The sequence below is a fragment of the Balaenoptera borealis genome, assembly GCF_965194805.1.
Source record: "Balaenoptera borealis genome assembly, chromosome: 1".
NCBI lineage: Eukaryota > Metazoa > Chordata > Mammalia > Artiodactyla > Balaenopteridae > Balaenoptera > Balaenoptera borealis.
The window spans coordinates 5612935-5639756 of NC_138860.1; the positions used below are offsets into that span (position 1 = coordinate 5612935).

General features: G+C 37.1%; 1 protein-coding gene across 6 annotated transcripts in view; it reads right to left on the bottom strand.

The window, feature by feature from the left end:
• The window catches only part of CRB1 (crumbs cell polarity complex component 1), a 273482-nt gene that overhangs the window by 204467 nt on the left and 42193 nt on the right, over window positions 1-26822 (bottom strand). For 3 of the 6 annotated variants that reach the window (XM_082394138.1, XM_082394139.1, XM_082394141.1), the window contains one exon: window positions 5740-5877. The exons of 2 other annotated variants lie outside the window; for them this stretch is intronic. In XM_082394138.1, coding sequence (XP_082250264.1) covers window positions 5740-5877 — 138 coding nt within the window. Of the gene's footprint in view, window positions 1-5739; window positions 5878-16838; window positions 22104-26822 lie in introns of those variants that run through there. One more of the 6 variants, XM_082394142.1, reaches the window with a different exon arrangement.

The window sequence follows — 26822 nt, forward strand, 5'->3', positions numbered from 1 at the left end:
TACTTGAAAGAAGCTAGTCTGAAAAGGCTACATATTTTATCATTCCAATTATATGCCATCCCATAAAAGACAAAACCATAGAGACAATAAAATGATCGGTGATTGCCCAGGGGTTGGGGACAGGAAAGGAGGGTGAAAAAGGTAAATCACAGGGGACTTTTAGGGTAGTAAAACTATTTTGTATACTATTATGATGGAGCATTTGTCAAAACCTATAGAACCTTAGAGCACAAAGAGTGAATTTTATTGTATGCAAAGATCCCAGGAAAGAATGTTGATTGTGACACACAAAAAATGTATAAAACAATCACACAGAAGGGGGTGGGGGAAAAGGTGCTGTCCTAAGGAAACAAGCAAAGTGTTAAGACTAAAGACAAAAGGAAATGCACATAAGTAGTGTACTCAAATTGATAAGGGTATTTCTACAGGATTATGGGTTAAGAATTTGACACTCCTATATACTTTACATACTTTTAAAATTATATTTACTGAATTTAAACAATTAAGTAAATGAATGGCAGATGGCAGGTTTCTCACTGTTAGAGTGGGAATTTACAGACAAGGAGGGGGAGGAAGCTAGAACGATCCATGTGGTAATGAAGTTAGAGGCATCAACATAAACTCATGTTTAGCTTAATATATGCACCAATGTACATATAGATATATGTAAGCAAATGTGTATATACACACATATATTTCTGTGCTCTATCAGCTGAGATGGCCTAAAAGAAATGATACCCCAGTGGCACCAAGCACACCTTACATTCAGATAATTGGTTTCTATTGCCATTCTCTAGTGAAAAGGAACCAGGGCTCACGGGAGCAATGGCTTATGGTAGGACTGGGGCAGGAAATACACAAGACAAGTCTGGAACATCTTGTAGAGCCAGAAAGTCAGGAAGTAAAGCACCTCACGTTGATAGGGAGTAGGATAAAAGAGAACAGGAACGAAGTGAAGGAACTCCCAGTGGCCAAAGCTAGAACAACTTGAGAAACAAAACAGTAAAGTAGTATTAGACAGTAAGTATTAGACAGTAAAGTAGTAGTAGTATTAGTAGTATAACCCAGAGTACAAAATAAATATCCATGACTCCACAGTGACATAAACACTCAAATAAATTAATAAACGATGGAGAAAAGCCAAATCTCCCATATGGAAGAATCCCAGGTAATTTATGTAGATGCTCTGCTCTTCCAGAGGGGAGCATAATTCTCCTCTCCTTAGGTGTGGGCAGTGCATAGTGACTTCCTTCCTAAGAAGAAAGTACAGAAAGGGAAAAAAGAAGTTTACAGTGGAGAATCCTGACAAATACCATGTCCCAAGTGATCAAGGTCAACATCAGAAGTCATAAATCAAAAAAAAAAAAAAAAAAAGGAGAGAGAAGTCATAAATCATGTTGATTGCACAGATCCTTGATGTGATATCTTGAGAATGACATTTTACCTCTGTGGTCTTCCTCCCAATAACCCATAACTCCAGTCTTATCATGAGAAAAGCATCCCACAAATACCACTATTGGAGGAGCCTATAAAATACCTAAACAGTACTCCTCAGAATTGTCAAGGTCATCAAAAACCACACCAGAGGAACTGCCACAGCCAAGAAGAACCTAAGGGTACTTGACAACCAAATATAACATGATATTCTGAACAGAATTCCAGAATAGGAAAAAAAATATCGGGTAAAAAATCTAAGGAAATCTGAATAAACTATTGACTTTAGTTAATAATAATGTATCAATATTGGTTCATTAATTGTAACAAATCTACCATACTGATGTAAGATGTTAAGAATAGGGGAAACTGAGTATGAGATATAGGCGGCCCTCCTGTACCATCCTCTCAATTTTTCTGTAAACCTAAAATTATTCTAAAATAATAAAGTCTATTATAAAAAATAAAACAATGTAAGGGTTAAAAAATAATGCCAAAATGTCATGAGTAAGGAAGATATTCAATTCTTATAGCAAATGCTATAAAAGTTCCATTATTCATTTACTCATTTAATAACTATTCCTTGAGTGACTACCCTGAGCTAGACAGTAGCTACCCACTGACTAAGGATATATCAGTTAGCAAAACACCCATGGTTTCTACAACCATGTCTTACAACCTCATAGGTAAAACTAAGTCAACACAAAAGTAATATTTTCAAATTTTGGTACATATTATGAAAAGAAATGCAAATTGTAATGTAAGTATGTATAGTGAAGCTTAATCTAATGTGAACAGGGATGGTGTGAATGGGGAAGACGGATACTCTCATTTTCATCTTCTAAAAGGAGAAACTTGGGCTTCTCAGGGATTTCCAATAAATCAGCAGTAAAATATAAAAGAGAACTAAAAACCCTGATTGTTCTTGTCCTCTCGAATTTCAAAATTTGATATTGTAATACCATTAATGGTAATTTTTGAAAATCACCAAAGGTGAAAAAAGAATGCAATTCTCCTGAAAAATCTGATTCGCCTAAAATAAGCCTCAAAAATTACAAGCTAAAATTAATTCTGCTGCATGATTCAGGGAACAGTGAGTAACCTTCATGAAGTAGAGACTTCTACTGTAAACTGATGAGATAATTGTTTAATTTATGAAGAAGCAAAGATATCTTTTTCTCACTCTGATAATTCTGTAAGCACTTTACAACATGCTGCTGCAAAGATGTTAACTGGAACGGTGAATATAAAAGTTTCAAATGTTTCTACATAAGTAACATTTTAAAGAAAATTAGACGATTACTCCCTAATGAATAACATCAACCTTCTCTGACCTATTGAGCAAACTCAATTATTTCTTGATAGCGGCATTAAGATTGAATAAATACGACCATATTTTGTCTTTATAGATTCTATTTCTTTATACTTTAGGTAGATTGAAAAGAAAGCATTCTTTAAAATAACTCTATTCAAATTCAGCTACTTAATAATTGCCAACAGGTTCTAGAAGATGGGATGGTATCCCAAAGTCTTTGAAATTATTCAAATAACTTTAATAATAATTTTATCAAACCACATTTCACTTGCATACTATGACCACACTTTGAATATGGGTTAAAACAATTAATTTTAAATTAAACTAGATGTGGAATTTACATTGACAATATTCAATTTACCTCCAAATGCATAAAAGACTCATGAAATACAGCTATCAATCACTTTTCTAATGCATGGTAGTTTCTTTAAAGCCTTTCACCACAGATTCATGCATCAAGGTCACAGCATGCCCCGTGTAGGAGAGCAAGGCACCACTTTCATGAAAAAATATAGTATGGAGTCAAGGGTCACTCTTTTCTCTTAATTTTAAAAGAATGTATTTCGAAGTTCAAGAAGAAAAATCATTGATTCATTGAACGCATATGATCCAAAGAACTAAAATTTTCTGTGTGCTTTTATTGTGTTCTGAGCAGCGCGCTAACCCCTCCGCACTATCCCTTCAACAGAGTCTGTACACGTAAGCTAAGAACACAGAATCCAGGGTCGGACCTCTGGGTCCTAGTCCTAGGGCCACCATTCACTGCAGCATGGCCTCGGGAAAGTAAATAGCCTCGCTGTGCCACTGTTTCTTCAGCTATAAAATCAAATTAATGACAAGTTCTACTTGTCGTGTATGTTAAATGGAAATAATGCTTGTAAAGCTCATACTGCTTATTTTCTCTCCTAAATAATCCTTCCGAGGAGAGAGAGAGATGTTTATATCTTACAACACTGATGACTAAAGTTCTCAAGAAAGATACATTGGGTAGTGTAGAACTTGTGATCACCTGCATTTGAAACAGAGAGCTTGTTGAACTACATACTCATGGGACCTACCCAGACATACAAAATATCTGGGGCTGGACTTGAGAGGCTGCATCTTAAACATTCCAGCTCTCTGCTATGTACCAAAGGCTGAGATACCTGGGATAGCCATCTGATTCCATACAATACGGATGATTATTATCACATCTATCTTATGGTGGAGTTGTACGAATTAAATGAAATATAGCATATATAAAATGCTTAGCAATGTCAGCAACTTTTACTATTAGCTATTATTTTATTAATATGGCTGGAATATAGGATCTGTGTCATGAGTACTAAGAGGCAAGGGTGGAAAAGAAGGCTGAGGTTGTGAAAGTTTTCAAGTCAGTTAAAAAAAAAAGTCTAAACTAAGTGTTTTGACGAGGAAGGCAATATCATCACAACTTGCCAGCAAATATATTAACACAGATAAGAGTCTGCCTGCCTAAAAATTAAACAAAATGAGGCTTCAAATTTTTTTTAACTAATAAAAATATTGTGCTAGAGAATATATCAAGTAATTACAAAGTACTTATTTAAAGACTATCAATAAATAATCCCCCACTCGAAGAGAGAGAAAACAAATTATTTGTATGTAATTTCAGTTGCACAGTTGAGCCCTTAAAAAAAGAGATGGTACTCTAGAGGTTACATATTCATCTCCTTAAAAGCTAAGTGCAGAAAACACTAGGAATTAGAATATACCCTGCATTGGAATTACAAAGGTCTTTGCCATAAAATGTACTGTAAACTCACTTCATCTTGCGTTTTATGTGTCTTGTCATTTCTTTTGCTCCATTTCTACCCCCACGTCTCAACATATCGCTTCTGTGCCTCACTTCCTATTGCAGGCGGCCCACTTTAAGTTTCAAGGAGGATGAATACTATTTAAATAACAACTCTTTTCAATAAGTACCACTGTGGAAAAAAATCCTGAGTGTGTGTGTATGTGTTGCGAATTTACTGTTCCTTCCTTTAGTTTGACTTGGTTTTTCTCCACTTGGCTTCAGCTGCCTTAGCTATAGCATCTATTCCTGTTTTCACCAAACCTCTGATATACGCTCAGCTGTAAACCATACAAGTAACAGTCTCGCTGGTGCAGCCACAGCAGGTGACCCAGATTACACAACACTGCGTTCTAACACCAAGGAGTCTTGTTCAACAGCAGCTGTGCTATGGCTTTGCCTTATTGATATTCAGATTTGACAGACACAAATCACATGGCCCCTTTGACAAGCACACACTCTGCCTGTCTTTGTTTTAAACATGTTCAATAGCTACTGTCCTTCATAAACACACAGCTGAGGCTGTTGGTCTCCTCTGATTCTCCACACTGCCGTACATCCAACAACATTATCTCAGAAACATTACTCTTGTTTTTATTTGGGGAAGTTTGTGGAATATGACATCTCCATTTATAAAACAGAAGCACATACAATAGAAAGGAAGCCCATTTCTCTCTGGCAAAAGAAATGCTTTGAACAATTATCCTTTGGGGAAAATTGAGACTCTATCTCCTTGATTGTGAGAGCAAATGTTGGGACACAAAGTTCTTTAAAAGTGAAGATACATACACAGTATTGGGAATAAAATGCTATATAGCTTATGATTAATTTCCTCTTAAAGGATATCAATTACAAAGTGCCAGATCTATTCCATAAAAGTATAAATACAACAAAAAACCTTCTCTATGTGGCCATTTCAATCTCCTGCTCACCACTCAAAAGGTTGAAAAAGAACATTTTCTATTAGAATACTTACTGGAAATCATAGAATCAGAAAATTGTTCACACTGACTGGTCCCACTGATTTGTTTAACACAGGACGCTTGCTCACACCAAATTCTTCTTACTTTTTTTTAAAGCCTTGTATTTTGTAGAACACGCAACACTACACACTATTCCCATCAAACACTTAAAAGTCAGGAAATTGCCAGAAGTTCAATAAATGGAAGAGGCTTACTTTTTATGGAGATGAGCAGTGAGAGACTGAGGCAGAAGATGAGAAGGTGGGCAACTGTCTGAAGCGCCATGGTCTCGTGGAGGACGTGCTCCGACGTGCTGGTGGTGGTCTGGTCCCTGTCCAGCTCCCGAGCTCTGCCTGACTCAGAAAGAAGCCAGAGTCTCAGAGCCCCTGGGTGCCACCTCTGTCCCTTCCCCTCTTACAGATCCCTCACAGAAGACTCGGGGACTTAGATTCGGAAAGCAGTTGTGATTCTTGGCATCTTACTTACACAGGAGGATGGGGTGATTTTTCAAACCTGGTGCAGATTTTTTTCATGCTGGACTGGAGTCATCCCCCCTCAGACCTTGTGTACTACTTTCCTTCCTTTAACAATGCTGCCTGAAAAGGGCCTGCTTTAGGTGAGTGTCCTGAATCATTTTTAAAAGAGGAATTAATTTCTGATGACTGTCTAGGCACACAATCATTATGATCTGGCAACTATTAAAGGAACACCCTGTATTTCTGTATATTTACCTTCATCTTCAGAACACAATTCACAGACACGTCACTTTTTCATAAACATACTCTCACAACTCAGTCAGATTACGGTTGTTGATAAAATGGACAGAGTTCTGGAGATTATTTAGAAGCAGTTTTTCTTCCATAAACCTAGAGCCCATTCCTAATCCTGTTCATGATATTTATATCCTCTGGGATTTCTTGAATTTTTGCTTTACCATAATTGTTGAATGCAAATATATTTACTTATTTTTTATATATACTTATGCTAAGTACTGTGGTATTTTTCTTCAGATTAAATTTTTCAAGTCCTTAAGACTGTATTTTCCTTGGACACTTCATGGAAACATCTATAGTTAAAGTCAGATGTCTTATTCTCTAAGGTTAGTGCTAGTACACGGCCTTGCTCTGTTGTTAAAACTGGCTACTTGTTACACTCAAAATGCAATTTACATTTCAGATTTTGTGTAAAACTTGAGAGCTCTGTCAGAAGTTTATGTATTTTAAAGTCTCTATATTTCCTGCTTGTGTATCTAAATAGGGAATAATATTTTGATGGCTTAATGTTTTCTACTAATGTTATATGCTGACCCACTCCCAGAGGATTTTACTTGCTATAGTGGGGCTTATCCATTTTAGTTATTTATTTCTTACAGAGTTCATGATAGTTATTGTTTTTAAAGATTTTCCCCTATAATGCAAATAATTTAGCTTGAGCAATTTAACAATTAGAGTAAAATAATTATAGAGGCAGTATTAATCCTCTATTCTAATCCCTGTATTTTATCAGTTAGAGAATGAAAATGCAGAGCAATTATACTGTCTGCCCAGAGTCATCTAGAAAGATATGGCAGAGGTAGGACTAGAGCCTCCCCATTGATTTCTAGAACATTATGCCTTCAATAAACCCTATGGTTTCCATTTCCATCTTTATTCTTACATATCCCTTTATGCTTTTTGCAATGTGGACTCTGGGAAATCCACATACTGGAATGACCAAATCTTCCATCTGTCCTAAAAAGGCCTCCAGGGAGAGATGAATAGGCAGAGCACAGAGCATTTTTAGGGCAGTGAAAAATGCTCTGTATGATATTATAATGATGGATACATGTCATTATACTTTTGTCCAAACCTACAGACTGTACAACACCAAGAGCAAGCCCTAAGGTAATGGACTTTGGGTGATTATGATTTGTCAATGTAAGTTTATTTAATAAAAAATGTACCATCTGGTAGGTGATGCTGACAATGGGGAAGGCTCTCCATGTGTCGGGGCAGGGGGTATATGGGAAATCTCTGTACCTAACTCTCAATTTTATTGTAAACCCTGCTGGCACAGTGGTTAAGAATCCGCCTGCCAATGCAGGGGACACGGGTTCGAGCCCTGGTCCGGGAAGATCCCACATGCCGCGGAGCAACTAAGCCCGTGAGCCACAACTACTGAGCCCAAGTGCTGCAACTACTGAAGCCCGCGCACCTAGAGCCCGTGCTCCACAACAAGAGAAGCCACCGCAATGAGAAGCCTGCGCACCACAGCGAAGAGTAGCCCCCGCTTGCCGCAACTAGAGAAAGCCCACATGCAGCAACGAGGACCCAACGCAGCCAAAAATAATAAATAAAAATTTTAAAAAATAAATTAAAAAATAAAACTGCTCTAAAAAATAAAAACTTAAAAAAAAAAAAAGGGCTCCACCATGGACCTCATGGACCTCAAGGCTAAGCAAGTGACAATGTACAAGACCACTTGATAGACTGGAGAGGAAATGAAGGGCTCCAGGCATAGAATCTGACGGTACTAGAAAACTTTCTGTAAAGTTGTGTTATGAGTGTCACAATTAAAGAGGCAAAGAAGATTTGGGTTTTTCAAAAGACAAAATTATCAAAGATAATAAGTGGTTGGGGAAACATATTACACAAAGAATGTTTGAAGAAATTGTATACGTTGAGCTTGAATATAGGAAAATAATCAGATATAGCTATAAAACAAAAGAGTGAATGGCTACTATGTGTCAGATTTGGGGCAAGTTAGGAAATCTTTACAAAAGAAGTAATATTTAAGCTGAATTTTCAAGTGTGGGTGCAACAAATAAATAGAGGGAAAGTGGTGTTTAACGGCTCTTCAGGAAAAGGGCATGTGTATAGGAATAGAGGCATACAGTGGATGGGCAGATCAAGGAACTGAAAATATTCTGATATTGCAGACATACAAGTAGGAACAGGGCAATGTCAGCACATAAAACTCAGTAAACCACAAAATCAAGGTAGTTTAACTTCTAATATGAAGAAAGGAAACAATCAATAGGTTTTAAACAGTGGATTGGCATAATTTAATTAGATTTGCATTTGGAAAGATAACTCCCATGGTCACGTGGCAATGACTGGCAGAGGGCAGATGAGAAGCATGGAAACCAGTGAAAAGGATGTTGTCATAGCCCACAAGAGAGCTGATGGGGCCCAAATTAAATCAGACAGTGGGGAGAGCAAATAAAAAAAAAAAAAGAGTAAAAGTAAACTAGATAGATCGAAAGGACTGAGGTAGAGAATAAGGCCACAGAAAAGCTATAATTTTTCCAGCTTGGGCACTTGGGATAATAGTAATGCATTCACAGAAATAAATAATATAGACAAGGGCTTCCAAACAAGAAGGAGCAAGCACTCTCCTCCAAGTCAAACACATTGAAATACATGCATTTGGACAAACTATAACTTTTGTAAAAATACATAGGTTAGCTCTAAAAAAGGGGGGAGGGGAATATCCAATTGGGACAGAAAGCTCTTGCCTTTTGGCTTCATGCAGGGGACCAATTCTAATTCCTCCCACTGGCCTTGGAATGCAGATTGGAAGCAGGACTCCTACTCTTGAACGTGGATAGAGGGCTCCCTGTGAGAAACAGGAACCCAGACCTGCCCCATGCGTGAACCTACACCATGTGGAGGTCTCAACTTGCGCTGAACATGGGGTGCAAAATTCTAAGCCAAAAATCTTATCAAAAATAAAAAGGAAAGAAAGAAGTACTTGTTTGGAAATAGGAAAATCAATGGTCCAGTGAGAGGAGCCTGATAGGAACCATTGTGTGGGAATGCTGTAACTCACTGTTCACACAGGGTTCCTGTGGAAGGCAGCCTCTACTGAAGATGAGCTCACAGTCTAAAACTATCGATCAAACTAGAAACCCACTGCCATAAGAGACAGAAGACATGACAAACGGAAACATTCACACTCAAAAGACTCAAAGAAAATGGAGCTATCAGAAGAGACTTTAAAATAACACTATAAAATGTCTGTTTAAAATTTTTAAAGAGACAAAAGAATGCATGTATTTCATAAAACAAGAAGACATCATAAAAAACAATTAGGCCTATTAGAAAGTGAACCAAATATAAATTCTAAAAATGAGAAGTAGTCAGTGAAATAAAAAAATTCAACTGATGACTTAAATGGTAGACAACACTACACTCAGCTAACTAGGAGACGGTTCTGAAGAATTCATCCAGAATAGAGCAGTATGAGATAATGAGATGGTCCAAAAGAATGAACAACGAAGAGAGGTAGAAGGCTCTATTCCAGAAGAAAGAAGGAAGAAAATGGGGAGGATGTAATTCCTAATGGTATATATTTTTTAAATATGAGAAAAAAATGTGACTTCTTGAATTTAGAAAAGCCCACTGAGTCCCCAGAAGAAACCATATTTAAAGTGCATCAAAAATAAGTGAAATAAGACAAAGTGAACAAAATAAAATCTTAAAGGTCAATATTTGTCTCTAAAGTTAAAAAGTCTACCGTGGAATGACAATAAAAAGTACTGAAGACTTTTCATCAATAAGCTAGATGTCATAAAACAAAGAATATAGGAAGAGATGAAGGTGTATAGATATAAATAATAAGTACGGTTTTAAAATATGTTCAGTTTGAGGTGCCTATTCAAAAGCAAGATGAGGATATGTGATAGGATCTGGAAATACAACTCCAGAATTCAGGACAGCAGTTCTTGGTGGAATAGATAGGTGTCATATTAATGTACAAACATTTGCTGAGTGCCTGTTGTATACCAGACACCAGAGTAAACATCAGTAATTCATATATATGTGTTAAGACATTATGGATCGTTGCCCTTATGGATCTAAACTCTAGTGAGCAGATGCAATCTAGTGAGAAAAAATACTTCATCATTCAGTTACTTGAGGTTTAAAATTGACTTAATAGAGTGCAAAGAGCGCTGGTTATCTTCAGCTGATTACCTGCTCTGGACTGCAGATTCTTTCCTGGACGCTCTCTCGTTTAATACCCACAGAATTGAATCTCCATAAAGTATATGAAGCTATCCCGATTCGACAAAAGAGAGACTGAGCCAGCCAGCTCAAACACATAATAAGTGAGAGAGTTCAGATTCAAACTCAGTTCTATTAATCTATTGTTCTTAATTCTTGTCATGATAGTACTTATTTTTAATTATATAAGTAAATCATAAATGTATTCTTGTAAAAATACTCTAAAGAATCTTTGATGAATACCAATCTCACACTCCTCCCCAGAAATAACCATTGTTATTGTTTGTGAAGATTGTTTTATAGCATTCTAGACTACAGGTTGACAGATATATAGATGATTGATTGATAGACTGATAGACAAATTATTTGGCTTCTTTTCATTTTTTCTTTTTAAACAATGATGTTATAGTATGTGTATTATTATGCAACTTTCTTTTCTCACTCAACAATATGTCTTGGGTATTTTTGCACATTATTGAATCTACCTAGCTCACACTTTTGTGTGTGTGTCTCCAGGGGGTCTCGCTCCAGGTGTCTATGCCGACCACACAGTCAAACCCCCCCCACCCCGGGCCCTCCTCCCTGGACCCACTTCCCAGGGACCTAGAGACCCCCCCCCCGGGCCCTCAGCCTTATCTCCGGGATCCACAGGGCTCACAGGGTCCAGCCGGTACCTGGTCATAAGGGACTTCTCCAGCATCTGTCTGCACAGATCCGCACAGAGCTGGAAACTCCTGCGCCTAAAATAGCTCCAGGCCAGGAGCAGTGGCTCCATCTCCAGACCACGGTGGCCAAGGGTCACAAAGGACCAGGACCTGGCCAGGGAGGGCAGGGGGTGAGAAGCAGGTGGTGTCCAGCTCTCCGGCTCACACTTTTTAACGCCACATGGCATTCCACAGGATGGATGTACCATAGTTTAACTATTTCTTTTTCTGGGTGTCAGTGTTGTTTCCAATTTTCTCTATGCAAACAATAATTTAACAATAACCATTTTACACACCTCTTTTGTGCAAATGCACAAGAGTTTCTCTAGGGCAAATGCCTAAAAGCAGTAATTTTAGGTTTTAGAGTATGTTCATTTTTAACTTTAACAGATACTTCACAAAATGAGGTGACCAATTTCAGCTCTTCTCAGCTGTGTGTGAAGGAACTTATTTCTCCACATTTGCCCAACATTTGATAAAATCAAATGATAAAACATATATCTAGGGCTTCCCTGGTGGCGCAGTGGTTGAGAATCTGCCTGCCAATGCAGGGGACACGGGTTCGAGCCCTGGTCTGGGAGGGTCCCACGTGCCGCGGAGCGGCTGGTCCCGTGAGCCACAACTGCTGAGCCTACGCGTCTGGAGCCTGTGCTCCGCAGCAAGAGAGGCCCGCGCACCGCGATGAAAAGTGGCCGCCGCTTACCGCAACTAGAGAAAGCCCTCTCACAGAAACGAAGACCCAACACAGCCAAAAATTAATTAATTAATTAATTAATTAAAATATATATATATATACGTGAATGACCAAGCCACACTTCTTTCTTAAAAACAAAACCAAAAAAAATATATCTAAATCTCAATGGGGAGGGGAGTGACTATATGAAACAAGATTGGATATTTGGTGATAAATTTTGAAGCTGGTTATTGGGTATGTAGAGGTTCATCATGGTATGTATTTTACTTTTGTATAGGTTTTTAAAATTTGTAATCAAAACTTGAAATTTTAATTTGCATGTCTTTCATATTTAAGAAGACTGAGCATCTTTTGAACATTTGTGCTTTCTCTTCAGTGATTTGCCAACCCATATCTTGTTCGCTTTTCTATTAGCTTTTTTAAAAATTTATTTATTTTGTTGTAGATTTCTTTATAAAGTTGGATCTTAATTCTTAGTCTGCTACAAGTGTTAAAAATATTTCCTCCAAATAGATTGTCCTTTAAATTTGCTTATAGTTATGAAGATTTAAATTATTATTTAAAAATTTATCTGTCTTACACACATTTGTTTATCTTATTTTTTATGTCCTTTGGTTTTTGTCTTATTGAAGAAAAGACTACAGGATTACTAACATAGGATCTGCTGTCTTATTCCAATATTTATTTTAAATTTAAGAAAGAAGCTTATTAAATTTTTTTGTTTTATGTCTTTAATCTGTATGCAATCCAATTTTATGAATGGTGAACTTATAAATCTAACTTTATTTCCAAATGGATAGCCAATGTTCAAAAAATTTCCCTTTGTATTTCAAATTTGAAATCGTGTATAAAATTCCCATCTGTACATAAATCTGTTTTGTTTCACTATTCTTGTGTGTATTTCTTTGCCAATGAACTGAGTTAAACTTAAAATAAGTTTGGTATCTGGTATGGTAAGCCTACTTGAATCTTTCTTTTTAAAATTTTGCCATTTCTTGCACAGTTTCTCTTCCAGGTAAGTTTTTGTAGGCAGTTTGTCCATTTCCATTCAATAACTCCTATGTGGATTTTAATGGGGATTGCATTGATTGTGTAAATTAATTTGGGGATAATTTATATATTTTCGGTATTGAATCTCCCCATATCTGAATAACCATACAATATTTAACACATAATAAGTCATTATTATATGTCAAACACTTTTTTAAGGCCTTTCCATATACATTCTTTCTTTTATTCTCTGTCATACCACTATGAGGTAGGTTCTATCCACTTTACAGATGATAAAAATTTGCCTCAGGTGTCACGGCCAGTAAGTCACTCTGGAAGAGAAGAGAATGTGATGTATGAAGGGGACGGAACCAGCAGCCACATCCTAGAGAACACCTATGCTCCAATATTTAATGATTGGAGGCTGAGTCAGAGATTTAAGAGGAAGAACCAGGAGAACAGAGTACAATGGAAGCAAAGAGGGGAAAGAGGATCAGGAAGGAGAAGGTAGTGGACAATGAAAATGCTGCAGGAAAACTAAGTCTGATAAAGACCAAAATGTGCCAGATGGATTTAACAGTAAGGAGATTTTTAGTGACCTTGGTGAGAAGAATATCAATGGAGAATTGGGGCAGAATTCAACCTTCACTTATTTTTTTTTTTAACATCTTTATTGGAGCATAATTGCTTTATAATGGTGTGTTAGTTTCTGCTTTATAACAAAGTGAATCAGCTCTACATATACAAAACTTCACTTATTTTTATGAGTGAATTGAAAGTTAGAAAGTAGAGACAGTGAATGTAAACTACACTTTCCAAAAAATTGGTTGCGGAGAAAACATGGGGTGGGAGAGGCAAGGTTAAAAGATGTGTGGCCAACTGTGGGGGACACTAAATAAAGCTTTCTGATTAGAGACTTCTTAGGTGCCAGCCAAGTCTATGTTACACATGTTCTGTGACCTATGAAGAAGTAGAATAGAGAAAGTGAGAAAAGCAGTTTTCTCCTCATCAGAGAAAGTAAAAAATTATATATTAAAATTTTCCTCAAAAGGGTTAGAATTTCTTTCCATATAGCTTCACTCTACTTGGAGCTCTTCTAGCTCTAGAATTGATTTATAAATCTTTAATAAAATATAACAATTCCAAAATTTTGGAATCAGTGGGTATTTCCTAACACATAAATTTCTACTTTATATGAATTCCCTTTTGCTGGATCTGATAAGACCTTGTCTTTGAAAATAATGTCAGGGACTTCCCTGGCAGTACAGTGGTTGGGACGTCGCCTTCCAGTGCAGGGGGTGGGGATTCGATCCCTGGTGGGGGAACTAGGGTCCCACATGCCTCGTGGCCAAAAGGCCAAGGCATAGAACAGAAGCAATATTGTAAAAAATTCAATAAAGACTTTAAGAATGGTTCACATCAGAAAAAAAAAAGAAAAGAAAAGAATGTCAAAAATTATCTCTTCTAATATAAATTTAAGTGGTCAATATTTCTTACAGAGGGCTGATAAATATGCCAAATTTCATAGGGCAATTTATATGTAATGTCTAATTTTCTAAATAATTTCAATATCATAAATTGTAACAAGATATAAATAGAGCTTAAGGATCATCTTAACACTGGGTTTTGATAAAATACTGTCAGGAGATTCTTGTATTTAATTCATTTTAACCCTGTGGTTATTATTCTATTTTGGATTCCTACAGTCTAATATTTCCATTTTGCATTATTTTTGTTTATGCAAATGATCTCTATTATTAATGATGATTTCAGTAATCTTCTTCCCAAATGCTGACTATTTTCATAAGTAAAGGTTATTTGTAAATTATATCCAAAAATAAATTTCATATCGAGTTTAAAATCTATTTATTCAAAGAGTAAGAGCTATTTTTGAATCCTGAAAAGTCTTTTAACCTTGATTCTTTTTTATTCATCTTATTGTTTTCTGATTATATATCACTGATGTTTATAATGTTATCCATTTTCCGGTAGTGTTTACTGAGTTAGAGAGCTTTTCATTTGTGATTGCTTTGTTTTAGATTTTGAAAAATTATAGACTATAAAAACAAAAAAGAAAGCTAGATTTCATGAGTGGATTTTAGTTGCTGGTACAATCTCTTATTCAATTAAATAAAATAAGCATTAATTTAATATGAGCATTATCTATAGTCTGTATAGATAATACAGACTCTACAGATTTATTGAGAAGTAGGTCTCGGTTTCCTTACAAGTACAAGAGAAATGATATAAAAGGGGAGAAAACACTCTATTAATCACTACACCAGAATGTACCCAATACCAACGCTAAGGCTTTCTCTTTCACAACGCCATAGCCCCACAAGGAGTCAAGGACTGCACCCTCTGTTTCGGGGAACCTTCCAAGTGTCCTGGTTTTTTAACAACTAGGAGTTAAGGACACATGGGACAATAGCTGACCAACTCTTTCACATAGGTAATGGATAATATATGCACACAAGGATGGACAGGCATGGTTTTAGACGTTGGTTTAACATCCCCATGGCTCTCTCATAGTTAAGCTGACTCTCTCATCTCTTTCTAATCGACTCCCATGCCTCCCACCCTCAACCAGGTCTAACTTGTCCTTTTGTCTCCTGTCACTGCCTCTCCAGTTCCAAGCCCTATTACCCTCTCTCTATGCCTCCACATCAGATGACCTTCATCTAATCTCCTCTGGGGTGGATGCTGAGTCCCATATTTTAGAGAGTCCAACATATTACAGATATAAATATATATATATAAAAATAAAAAAATGAAAAATGACAAAATTATACATGACAAGGGAGATACAGTGATTTAACTCAAAGGAAGTTTTTTAAATTCTAAGAGGTTACTTTTTACAACTCTATGTAAATAAATATGGAAATCTAGATTCAGTGCATAATTTCTTAGAAAAATACATATTACCAAAACTGAACCCCTTAGAGACAGAACAAAATAATGTTTTTGTGTGTGTGTGATTTATCCAGCAAGGACCAGTTAAGGAAAGTACCACTTTATATTTTCTCCCATACTCCTCTCTCTCTCATTCACCAATTCCCACACTCCTCCTGCTCTGGAATTAAACCTCTCAATAAAACGTTAGCGCTTAAGCCTTGCTTCATTCCAGGAAATCCAAGCAAAGGCACACAACCTGATAACCTGTTAAAGAGACTCAGTTTCAAAATGTAGGTTTTATTATTATTGAGGTATAGTGAGGCCAGCAGATCAGAAGATGATTGCCACTGAAAAGATGGTTTGTGTGTTATTCACAGTTCCCAAGAGGAGGGGGCGCCCCATGCTAGGCAGGGCCACACAGGAAGCACCATGGTCGTCCAGGAGGCAGAAGGAACAGTAGGAAAATGTGTTCCTTCCTGTTTCTGCAGGAAGGAACAGGTGAGGCAGGGTAAGCAGGTTTAGTTTAGAAGATAAAAAAGGAATGCGTGAGGCAGGGTAAGCAGGCTAGTTGGAATAACTGCAGCAGGCTCTGGGGTGTAGAGGCCGTCTTTAGTGGTCTGGTCCCTGATCCTGGAGTGATATGGGCAGGAGAACAGTGGTCCGGAGTATGAGTCTGATAAAGGAAGCGGTGGGGTGTGGGCTCTGAATTGGTTAGTTTGCATCTGAAAGGCGTGCTTGCAGAGGAGTCTTACTATTTCTAGGAATTGGCTAGTCCTGGGAGGGGCAGTTTCTCGGTCTCTCCAAGGTCAGAAAAAGTTGTCAAAGCATCGGAAATACAGAAAATGAAAAGGTATGGTGAATTCAGACACTCAGTAACACCCAAAACAGCGGATGAAGTTGAAATCTCAAAGTTCTGTGTAGAAAGTTTGTGAAGGATATATTTTCTGTAGAATATATAACTATGTAGTTATATAGTAGTTATAGTTAGGTAGACAATAAATAGAAACATGATAGATAGATGATAGATAGTGCAAATTGTCACCCACCATCTGGTCTACAAGGATTGAGTCATTAGCCACTGCATTTGCTGACCTACGGAACACCCTGAAAGAAATTCAGGGTGAAGATCAGGAATGAGGCACTCTGTGCTCTGGGGAAATAGGCAGAATAGGCCCTCAGATAGTTAGAAATACTTCAGGAAAATTTTTTTAATGAAACTGGACTCTTGTATCTCCTCATATTAAGAAAAGTACTAAACTCATTAACCGAGATATCTGTTCCTTGTGATTAGCAGTAACCTTCTACCAAGATGTATGCTGGATTACATGTACCCCTTTTCTAAAATCACATATATACCAGCCTCTTCCCCTACCTCTTTGGAGCAGTTTCTCAGAGCTGTATGAGAGGCTGTCTCCCAGGCTATAGTCCTCATAAGACACTGAATAAACTCAACTCACAGCTCTTACATTGTGTGTGTGTGTGTTTTCAAGGTGATAGTTTTGGCAACCACAAAAGGACTCAGAGCAGATTTTTCTCCTTCCCCCGAACTCTGTGAGGACCCAGTACCAGCAAGGGGGCTCCTTGTTCCTGTCCACCTCCTTGGTGAGTCCAGATGAATTTGGGTGAGTCTCTCCTGGTCTTGGATCACCCATCTTGGTTAAAGATCCTGAGTTTATTCAAAGGTGGTTAAACTCCTTGCTATGAGGAGCTGGTTATCCTTGAACTTAGGTTCAAGAAGAGGCGCCATATTCCCCAGTTGAGAGACACTAGGAAGATTTTGCTCAGTTGAAAGGCACTGAGGAGGTGTGGACCGTGTAGGTAGGAGGCTGACCTGACATTTTTTCCCAATTCAGCTACTTTAACAGAATTGTTGGGATGAAAGTGAAGATACCATATGAGAGCTCTCAGCTCCGAAGAGAAGGGACAGAGCTTCTCCCAGCCAGTTAGGGCTTTCTCAGGCAACTGAGAAATTTACAGGAGTGATGGAGGCTAGTCCTCATACTATGCAGCAGTCCCACAGCGAAACCCACTGATTAATTAAAAATTGCTCGTCCGGGGACAAACAATGTAGGAGTTGTCCATTCAGTGCTCTAAACACCCACGGCAGTTCTAGACTGCTGGAGGGGGAAACCGAGATACCTAAAAGAGATGAAACAACGCTAGGGGGACACCTAGAGGAGTTAAGTTCACAAACAGTCCATCAACCCACTGTACCATTTCATTAGTAATTTTATCTTGAAACCAACTTTAAAATGGGGAATATATTTTCCCAAACAGAGAGACAAGGGATGTCCGATAGCCAACCTCCAACTAGTACTCCAGCCAGGTTTATGTATGAAATCTGTACTTGCAAGTAGTTACTTAATAGGGAATAAAGAAAATGCTGCCTGAAGTGGCCAAGACGGGGCTCTTGTGACATTCCAAAACTGATATCTCTGTACACAGTTAGAGAAAGCTAGCTTGATAAAACATCTTTTCAAACTTCTGACCCTAAGGAAACAAAAGTCCTTCTAGGATAACTTGCTTTTCTCTCCCTGTGCCTTGAGATGTAAATGTTCTAACAGGGCTCTCAGGAACACTTGTCTTATCTAGACCACCTCCAATTCCTGAGACTGAGGAAAAAACAAAGAGAAAAGAGGCCTTTTTAAACTCAAGTGGGTAAAACTTAACTTATCCAAACTGTTATTTATAAACTAGTGAGTTTTATATTATAATATCTGATTCATGACTAAGTTTTAAAAATGAAACTATGAGATCTCTGGTTGTGTCTGTCTGTCTTTCTGTGTGCATATTATAAATATGATGTGTCTCACTTCCAGATGGTTTTGTCAAAATTTAAAAATGAGCTCTAGTTAATTGGCATAAAGGAAAATTAACTGCTTATATAAATTCTCAGAAGGATAAAAGAAACTAACCCAGAAGAATGTCAGGTTCATGTGATCTGGGAAATATTCAGTATTAAATTAATATTTGGTATTAAAGTTAGTTTAAGTTTGTTAGTTTAATTAATACAGACATGTCTTTAGAGCCATCAACATTAACTATAATACTTTTATTGTACCTAGGTTTACTAAAAGTCAAATAAGATCTTATATTTTCTGTTATGAAGTTTGTCAGCAAGAAAAGTTACTTGATATGAGGAAATTTTTATAAGTAACTTGAACATAAATGAGATCAGAGTTTTTAGGTGAACTCTTTAGGAATAATTATGTTTTAGGAACGTCTGCTTAAAAATAGTTCCTCTAGATTTTTGGTAACTTGAAACTTTAGAATTTGGCTAAATTAAATTAAATGATGGAAGTTTATTAAATATCTAGATCATTCCCAAATAAAATAAGATAATGAAACATTAATTACTGAACACAGGCTTCCTTTTGCAGAGAAACTGAAGATATTTAGGACTATTAATAAATATGAGACATTTTCTATAAGTACATGGTTTTTAGAAATTATAAATTGTATTTATAAGTTTGCCATTCTACAGAATACTAGTGTAAAAGACAGTTTATAATTGCTTATTCCTTAGTTTTCACTTAAAATTGAGGTTTTTAAAGGGTAAGAGTTCTAATTAAACTATGCAATAAAACTACTAAAAATTAAGAAGAAAGGGATTTTACCTAAAGTTGGTTATTTCTAAATGGGAAAGAAAATAAAGGATAAATTAATACAGATATAAAAAGTTATAGAAGGTTAGTGAGAAAAATGAAAGGAATTCTATGTGTGGTCAGGACTGACTAAAATTAGAATAAAATTAATTGAGTAAATTAATTTTAATATTAAGGGTAAGATGGTGCAAAACCTGAATTTCATTTTCTCTCTGTTAAGAGCAACAAAGTTTTCTTGAATTATATTGATCTGCTTTTGATAACAGATTGTAAAGTTTCTTTACCTTTTATGTAATCTGTTGTATCTTTCTGTATTTGCCTTTGAAATCTTTATTGTCACTTGACTAAGTGAATAAGTATTGTTCCACAGTGACCTATGATCTTATTTGACCAAGTGTTTTAAAACCTTTGATATCTTTGACAAACTTCCTCAAAAAATCAAACTCTAAATGAAGTGTTGCTGACCTGGAAATTACTTTGAGGCTTTCCAGAGGGGCCCTGGAACACTTCAAGAGATTTGTTTTCTCTTCTTATCAAAGAAAGATATTAAACTAATTAGGCTTATCTGGTATGTTAAATTACATGGGAAGCATCATCAAATGAGTGGTGATAAACCTTCTTAGGTTATAGTGTATGGATAAATGTCATTAATATAAATGTTCTAGAAATTATATGAAATTCCTAAAATTCAGATATGTCCTACTATGTTATCAGTCATAATTCTAGTTATTATCTTAAAATACTGTATGCCACAAAAATAACCACATTTCTTTGTCAATTACATTATAATCAGGTCTTTAACCATGCCTTTTAAAGTCTTTTGTCATTTATAGACAGTTGTTTTATGCTTTTGCAAAAATGCTTCATCTGCAAGAAGATTCACTGAAAGGATTTTTTGACAAGCACAGGTTTCTGATAACTTTCAAATCCTTCCTGGGTATGAACTGGGTAACAAACAAAAGAATCCGAATGAAAAACCTGATGGCTTCATAAACTGCTAAGAAAAGATCAAGATCAACAAGGGGTAGTTGCATGGCTGAATAATAATTTTTATGACTTTTTGTCTGAAATATTATTGGCTTTAATCTTTGTTTTCCAGATATAAGAAACCTTTCTCTTTAAGCTAATTATGACTTACAGCAATTTGGTAAGTTATTCCTTTGTAAGCAAAATTGAAGCATTTATCTTTCCTTTCTACCTGATCTCTCCAGAATTTGGAAACTCTTCGTGAGTATTCTTATTTTCATGGCAATAAAGCTAGCTGCATAAGTCCAATAAGAGTCTGTTCTTCTTATAATAGGACATAATTGGAAACATTGGCTTTGACTGGAATGTCATATTTGAGAATATGCATAGAATCAGATATGACCAGACAGCTTTAAAGAACCAAAGTGTACTTTCTGGAGCCAGCAATTCCCCTGGAAAAACAACCTGGTACCTTGCTCACAGGGTTCCCAGGAGCCTTATGAGGTAAATAAGGAAGGCCTCTTCCTGGCAGGTGCAGGAATCTCAAAATATTTTGGGGACCTTGAGAAGAGAGGAATTCACCCAAATCTATAGGTATTACAGGTGAATCTAATGGCAAGTCCTTGGCATGGCTTTCCCGGACTTGAGAGGCCTCTTAAAGTTCAATCTGAGGTTCCAGGGCAGTCAATTTAAAAGAATCTCTATGATTAATTACACTTACTACATAATCAGAACAAGTTTATTGAAACCAGACTTATTTTGCCAACAAATTAGTCTTAATTTGGCTATCTTGGGTAGAAATTAGGGTAATTCTACAGAGAAAAGGATTCTATTTCAGTGGATATTAAGTTCTGGTGTTGTTAATTGTCTTTGAGGTAATAAATATGTAGTAAATATATTTCAGGTGGTATATAAACATGATATATAAATTGAGCACAGTTCTGGGAGGAGGACAGCTTTGAAAGGGAACAACTAAAGGCAGAGAGTCAAACTAGGAGGCTAGCACAATCTTCCCGTCAGAGATACAGGGTCTAGACCAGGGGACTGGAGAATTTCAGACAGGAAGAATCAATTCAAGAAACAGTGGCAGGACTTAGTTATCGATTGAGAGTGAAGAGTGTGGGAGAGGGAGGCATTAAGGATGATCCCCAGGCTTCTGGCTTTGCAAACTGAGATGTTTAATGAAGACAGTAGAGTCAAAGGAACATGGAATTATTTTGAGTTTAAAGGCTAGGTAATGTGAAAATTTAAAAGAATACAAAAAATAAAATTTTTTACACATAAAAATCTTTTGCTAGGAAAAGCGCATGTGCGCGCGTGTGTGTGCGCGCGCACACACACACACACACACACACACACACACACACACAGAGTACGGAATGGATACAAATAAAGCACATATCAGAGCATATGCTTCCACAAGCCTACACAGCAGATTGCCTGGTACAACAGCGGTGCTAAGGAGGCATGCCCAGAGTCAGGAGGTTCCAAGTTGGTCCATTCAGAACAGAAATTCAGCCAGTGGTCATGCCATGAGGCACTGGGCTAGACCACAACGGGGAGAATTCTGACATGATATACTTAGGGTATTCAGGGCTCCAAGACCATTGCCTGGGTTCAAACCAGGGACTTAGGCCCAGAGTGGGAAAGGGAGACAAATCAGCAAGTCCTGGCAGAGGCTCAATGTGCTGAAAAAGTGTGAGAGGAATTAAGGTGAAAGAATAAGCTTGATAGTCATGTGAGAAAACATGCTAAGGGCAGTAAGACTAACTCTGGTTCCCAACTTGTACTGCTTTGGCAAAAGTGTCTGCAGCTCTATGGGGCTGAGTCTGCACTTTGAAGTTCCCTAGCGAATAGCTGAGACAGCCAGATCAAAGCAGTCGACCGACAGGTAGAAGAGTCCTTGTTTCTCCAAAACGGGCATAGGTGCCAGGAATCCAGATGCACTGGACGTGGGTGCCTTCTTACAATTACTAATGCTCATTTCCAGCCAGGATCTGAACCATGACAGGTATTGATTCTTTTTAAGACTTTTTTTTGATGTGGACCATTTTTAGTCTTTATTGAATTTGTTACAATATTGCTTCTGTTTTATGTTTGGGTTTTTTGGCCCCGAGGCACGTGGGATCTTAGCTCCCTGACCAGGGATCGAACCCGCACTCCCTGCATTGGAAGATGAAGTCTAAACCACTGGACCGCCAGGGAAGTCCTAACAGGTATTGATTCTTGATAAATATTTTTCTTGGCTAGATCCACATCTAAGAGCTTAGAATACTTAGATTGTAAGTAACAGGTAACCTTAAGAAAATAAAGAATTTATTGGCAGAATACTTAATGCCTCACAGGAAGATGAGAATTTAGGAGAACAAGTTTGAATAGAGCGAAACCATGGTGGTGCTGAGTCAGGACAATAAGAATCGCATAATTTCATCAGGATAATACCACTCACATGAATGAATTTGAATAATCTCCCCCATTCTGTCAAAGTCGAGGGAGCGGGAACCAGAGCGGCCTACCTAAGTAAGGCAGGGCTGTGCACCTTGATTTGCCATGCGGTGCTACCAAGCTACACCAAATGGAAAAGTGAGAACTCCCCCAAAGGAATTTAGGATGCTGCTCTCAAATGATGGGGAAATGGATGCTGGCAACCGAAAGGAGCAAATGCCCATTATAAACCTAAAGAGAAAAATATTAATGAAGAATCCATGACAAGGCTGAGTATCCTTAAGAGGTTTTTAAATTTAAACAACGACAAAATCCAATGAATAAATCACTGTACATTGTCACATAAAAATTACTCCCCATTGAAGAGAATGCCCACCACAAAATTACTAGATGTATTAAAATGTACTTAGTTGTGTTACAGAGTTCTGCAAAAGTTTAACTGAGAGATATTTTCTAGAATTGTAGAGAGAACACAAATATAAATTTGTGAAGTCACATAATAAGATAAAGGCAATTATTCAATTAATTTATTGGCATATATGAACTTACTTTATTCAAACCTTACAATTGCCTTTAGAAATTATGATCTTTCATAAAGATATATATAGACATCTTTTTTATTGAAGTATAGTTGATTTACAATGTTGTGTTAGTTTCTGGTGTACAGCAAAGTGATTCAGATATATACATATATAGCTGAATATATCTGAATATATATATATATATATATATATATATATAAATAAACGTCTTTGTAAAAACTGACTTCCTGAGTTCAGGTGGCAGTCCTGATTCTAGTGAATCTATGTCCCTACTCAGAATTTAAAACAGATGAGGCTCTTTTGCTCCTTCTCCTCATTCAATTATCACCACCACAGAAAAGTAGAAATAGCAACAGAGCTGGGATTTGAGCAGGAGAGACAATATAAAAAAATACATTCTATTCATACCATAAACCATTGTGACACTACTAAGAAAAGAACATGAACAATTCTGACAAGTTGTCACCACTGACATCAATATTAATTTCTAAAATCCTTACTGGACTAAAACTTTCAGCATCCTATAGTACTTTTTTTCTTCTATCTTGCTATAAATAATGATTACATAGAATTTTTTGTGCATCACTCAGGACAAGGGAGGGCAAAGGAGCACAGAGGGACTCATGTGCTGACCCTGGCCTTCACGGGGCCTGGGTACCATACCAGGTGAATAACTGTAAGGTCCACGAGCCTGCAGAATCTCCAGGAAGCTTTTTATCAAATACTAGGGCTGTGGGCTTCTTCCCAATAATTATTCTTATATCTATAAATAAATGTATCTACACCTCTGTGGAGGAGGAGGAAAGATGTATGAATTGGGAGGCTGAAGAGAACAGAGTGGAAGCTCAGAGTCTGGATCCATAGCTACCCAAAGCTTTTTCACCACTTGCGTCCCCAGGACATTTGGGATGAACTCTGAGACTATTTCAGCACCCAGGTGCTCAGTACTGAAAAAAGTCCCCAAATCTCAGATTTATAATTTCAACCTCACTGGCAGTGGCAGAGGAAGGTGTCAGCACAAAGAGCTGTTAATTCTTTAAAACCTTGATAGTTTTTGCAAATGAAACTATAGCCTTAAAAATTCAAACCCACTAAGAAAAAATTCAAAACAAACAAATTTAAGAGTGATTTTAGTTTACCAAGTGAATCTTTGCTTTGTAAAGGATAAACCCATACACTATTTTCCTTCCAAAAGTGTTGGGGATTTTTCCTTCTTTATAAAACACATTTTGTGTGAAGTATGGCAGATATGAGCACTGAAATCTAATTCTACTGTTGCAGCATTCAAAATCATTTGTCAAGTCCCAAATATATACCAGGTTTGGAGAAAACAAAGATAAATTAACCCAGTTATTTACAGTAAGAGCTCATATTAAAATCGGTGTAGACAACCATGAATACAATGAATTGTAACATAATAAGATAAATGTTTTAAAACATGTTCAAAGTGCTATGAAAGCATGAATGCAAAAGTGATTAATTCTGCCTGAAAATTCAGAGACAACTTCCTGGAAGAGATGCCATTTTAAATGGACTTTTTAAGAATAAGTAAAACTATGCCAAGAAACAATGTGTGATAAAAGTATTCAAGACCCAGGAGACAGCAGAATATATGAATGTGTTTGTGGAATCAGCAAATAACTGGGATTGGCTTGACCAGGGGATGCTGAGAGGGAAGGACTGAAAGATGTCTGGACGAGGTGGACTCAGCAGGTTTTGTGACCTGGAATGTCATGCCAAGGAGTTTGGAGGGTCAACAAAGGATCATAAGGAAGGGAGTAATATAATCAGATGAGTGGTTTACATTTAAGGATGATAATTCCAGCTGCAGTGTGATGAATAAAGTAGAATCATCTGGATGATAGGGACTGTGGTCATTTGATGCAGGAAAAGGGGGGGTACAAGCTATGGTCTGTGGAACAACTCTAAACAGCTGCCTATTTTTATATCACCTGCAAGCTAAGAATGGGATTTTACATTTTTAAATAGTTGCAAGTTTTCAATAGAATAATATCTAACACATAAAACGTAAAAATTACATAAAATTCAAATTTCTGTGCCCATAAATAAAGTTGTATTGGAGCACAGCCATGTATTCACATTCATGTTGTCTACAGCTGGCTGCATTCACAATACAGCGGCGGAGCTGAGCATTTACAACAAAGACCACGTGGTCCACAAAACCTAAACTATTTATGACCTAGCTTTTTACTGAAAAAGTTTGCTAATGTCTGATCTAGGGTATAAACAAACTGGATGGCTAGGTCCAAAATGAGTCATATTCAGAAAGATTCTACCACCAGTAGTAAAGTATCGGCATCACCGAAAAATATTCATCGTTCTAGATATTAACCTAGTTCAAGTTCTGGTAACTGATAAAAATCCTGAATACAGAAAAATATCACTACAAGAGAATATTGGGTAAGCTGGCAGTAAGCAGATAATCTAATTCTCCTTCTTCCTAACACCACAATACCAACTGAAATGATTTTTTAAAAACATTAAAATATTGGAAAACCCCATATTGCACTGAAGACTTGGGGAGGAAGCTAGCTCTATGGGACAAATTTCAAGGAATTTCTAACAGAATGTTTCTAAGACAAGACTAAAGAAGCCAGGGAGAGTCAAGCACACAGCTTCCATTCTGGAGAAAGTGATCTTATTCGGCAGGAAATAAGTAAAAGAGATATTTTGAGGAACAGTGATTAAAAGCACAAGACTCGATGTCAGCCAGTCCTGTCTATAACTCCATCTCTATAACTTCATTCACTAAATGTGTATTTAATGAGTATTGACTGCATACCAGGCAATTACATGATATTGCACAAGCTTAACATCGCTGAACCTGTTTCTTAAAAGGTACCTTATAGGTCTGCTCTGAAAATCAAATAACAGCCACCTCCGGCACCCTGCAACAAGGACAACTACAAACACTTCTACAGAGCTTCCTACGTGCTCAGCATTGTTCTAAGCACCTTATATGTTCATTTATTTAAATCCTTACGACACCATTTTATAGATACGGAAACGGTAGTAAACGAAGTTACGTAAATTACACGAGGTTCCACAGCTGTGTGTGCAGAACTGGGATTGGAAATCAGATGGTCTGCGTACAGGGCCCATGTTCTCAACCACTGCGCTGCACTATTTCTTCAAATCAAATAAAATATGAAAAGCTGCACAATGTCTATGTTTTGATTGTTTAGTAAATGGTGGTTATTTCCATATTTTATGGAATTGCTTTAATCACTGATACAGAGGTGAAGGCTACCAAGTGGACAGAATGTAGGATAGATGGAAATCACTTTGCTTGAAAACCTTTACATCAAGGGCATTCAGAGAAACTCACCAGGAGAATCAAGGGAAGGAAAAACCATATCACACAGAAAACAACATGGCGAGGAAGCACTTCTTACTAAGGTGGGGCTCTTCCCTGATGCGAAGAGCTGTGGTCCCACGAAGGATGGCAGAC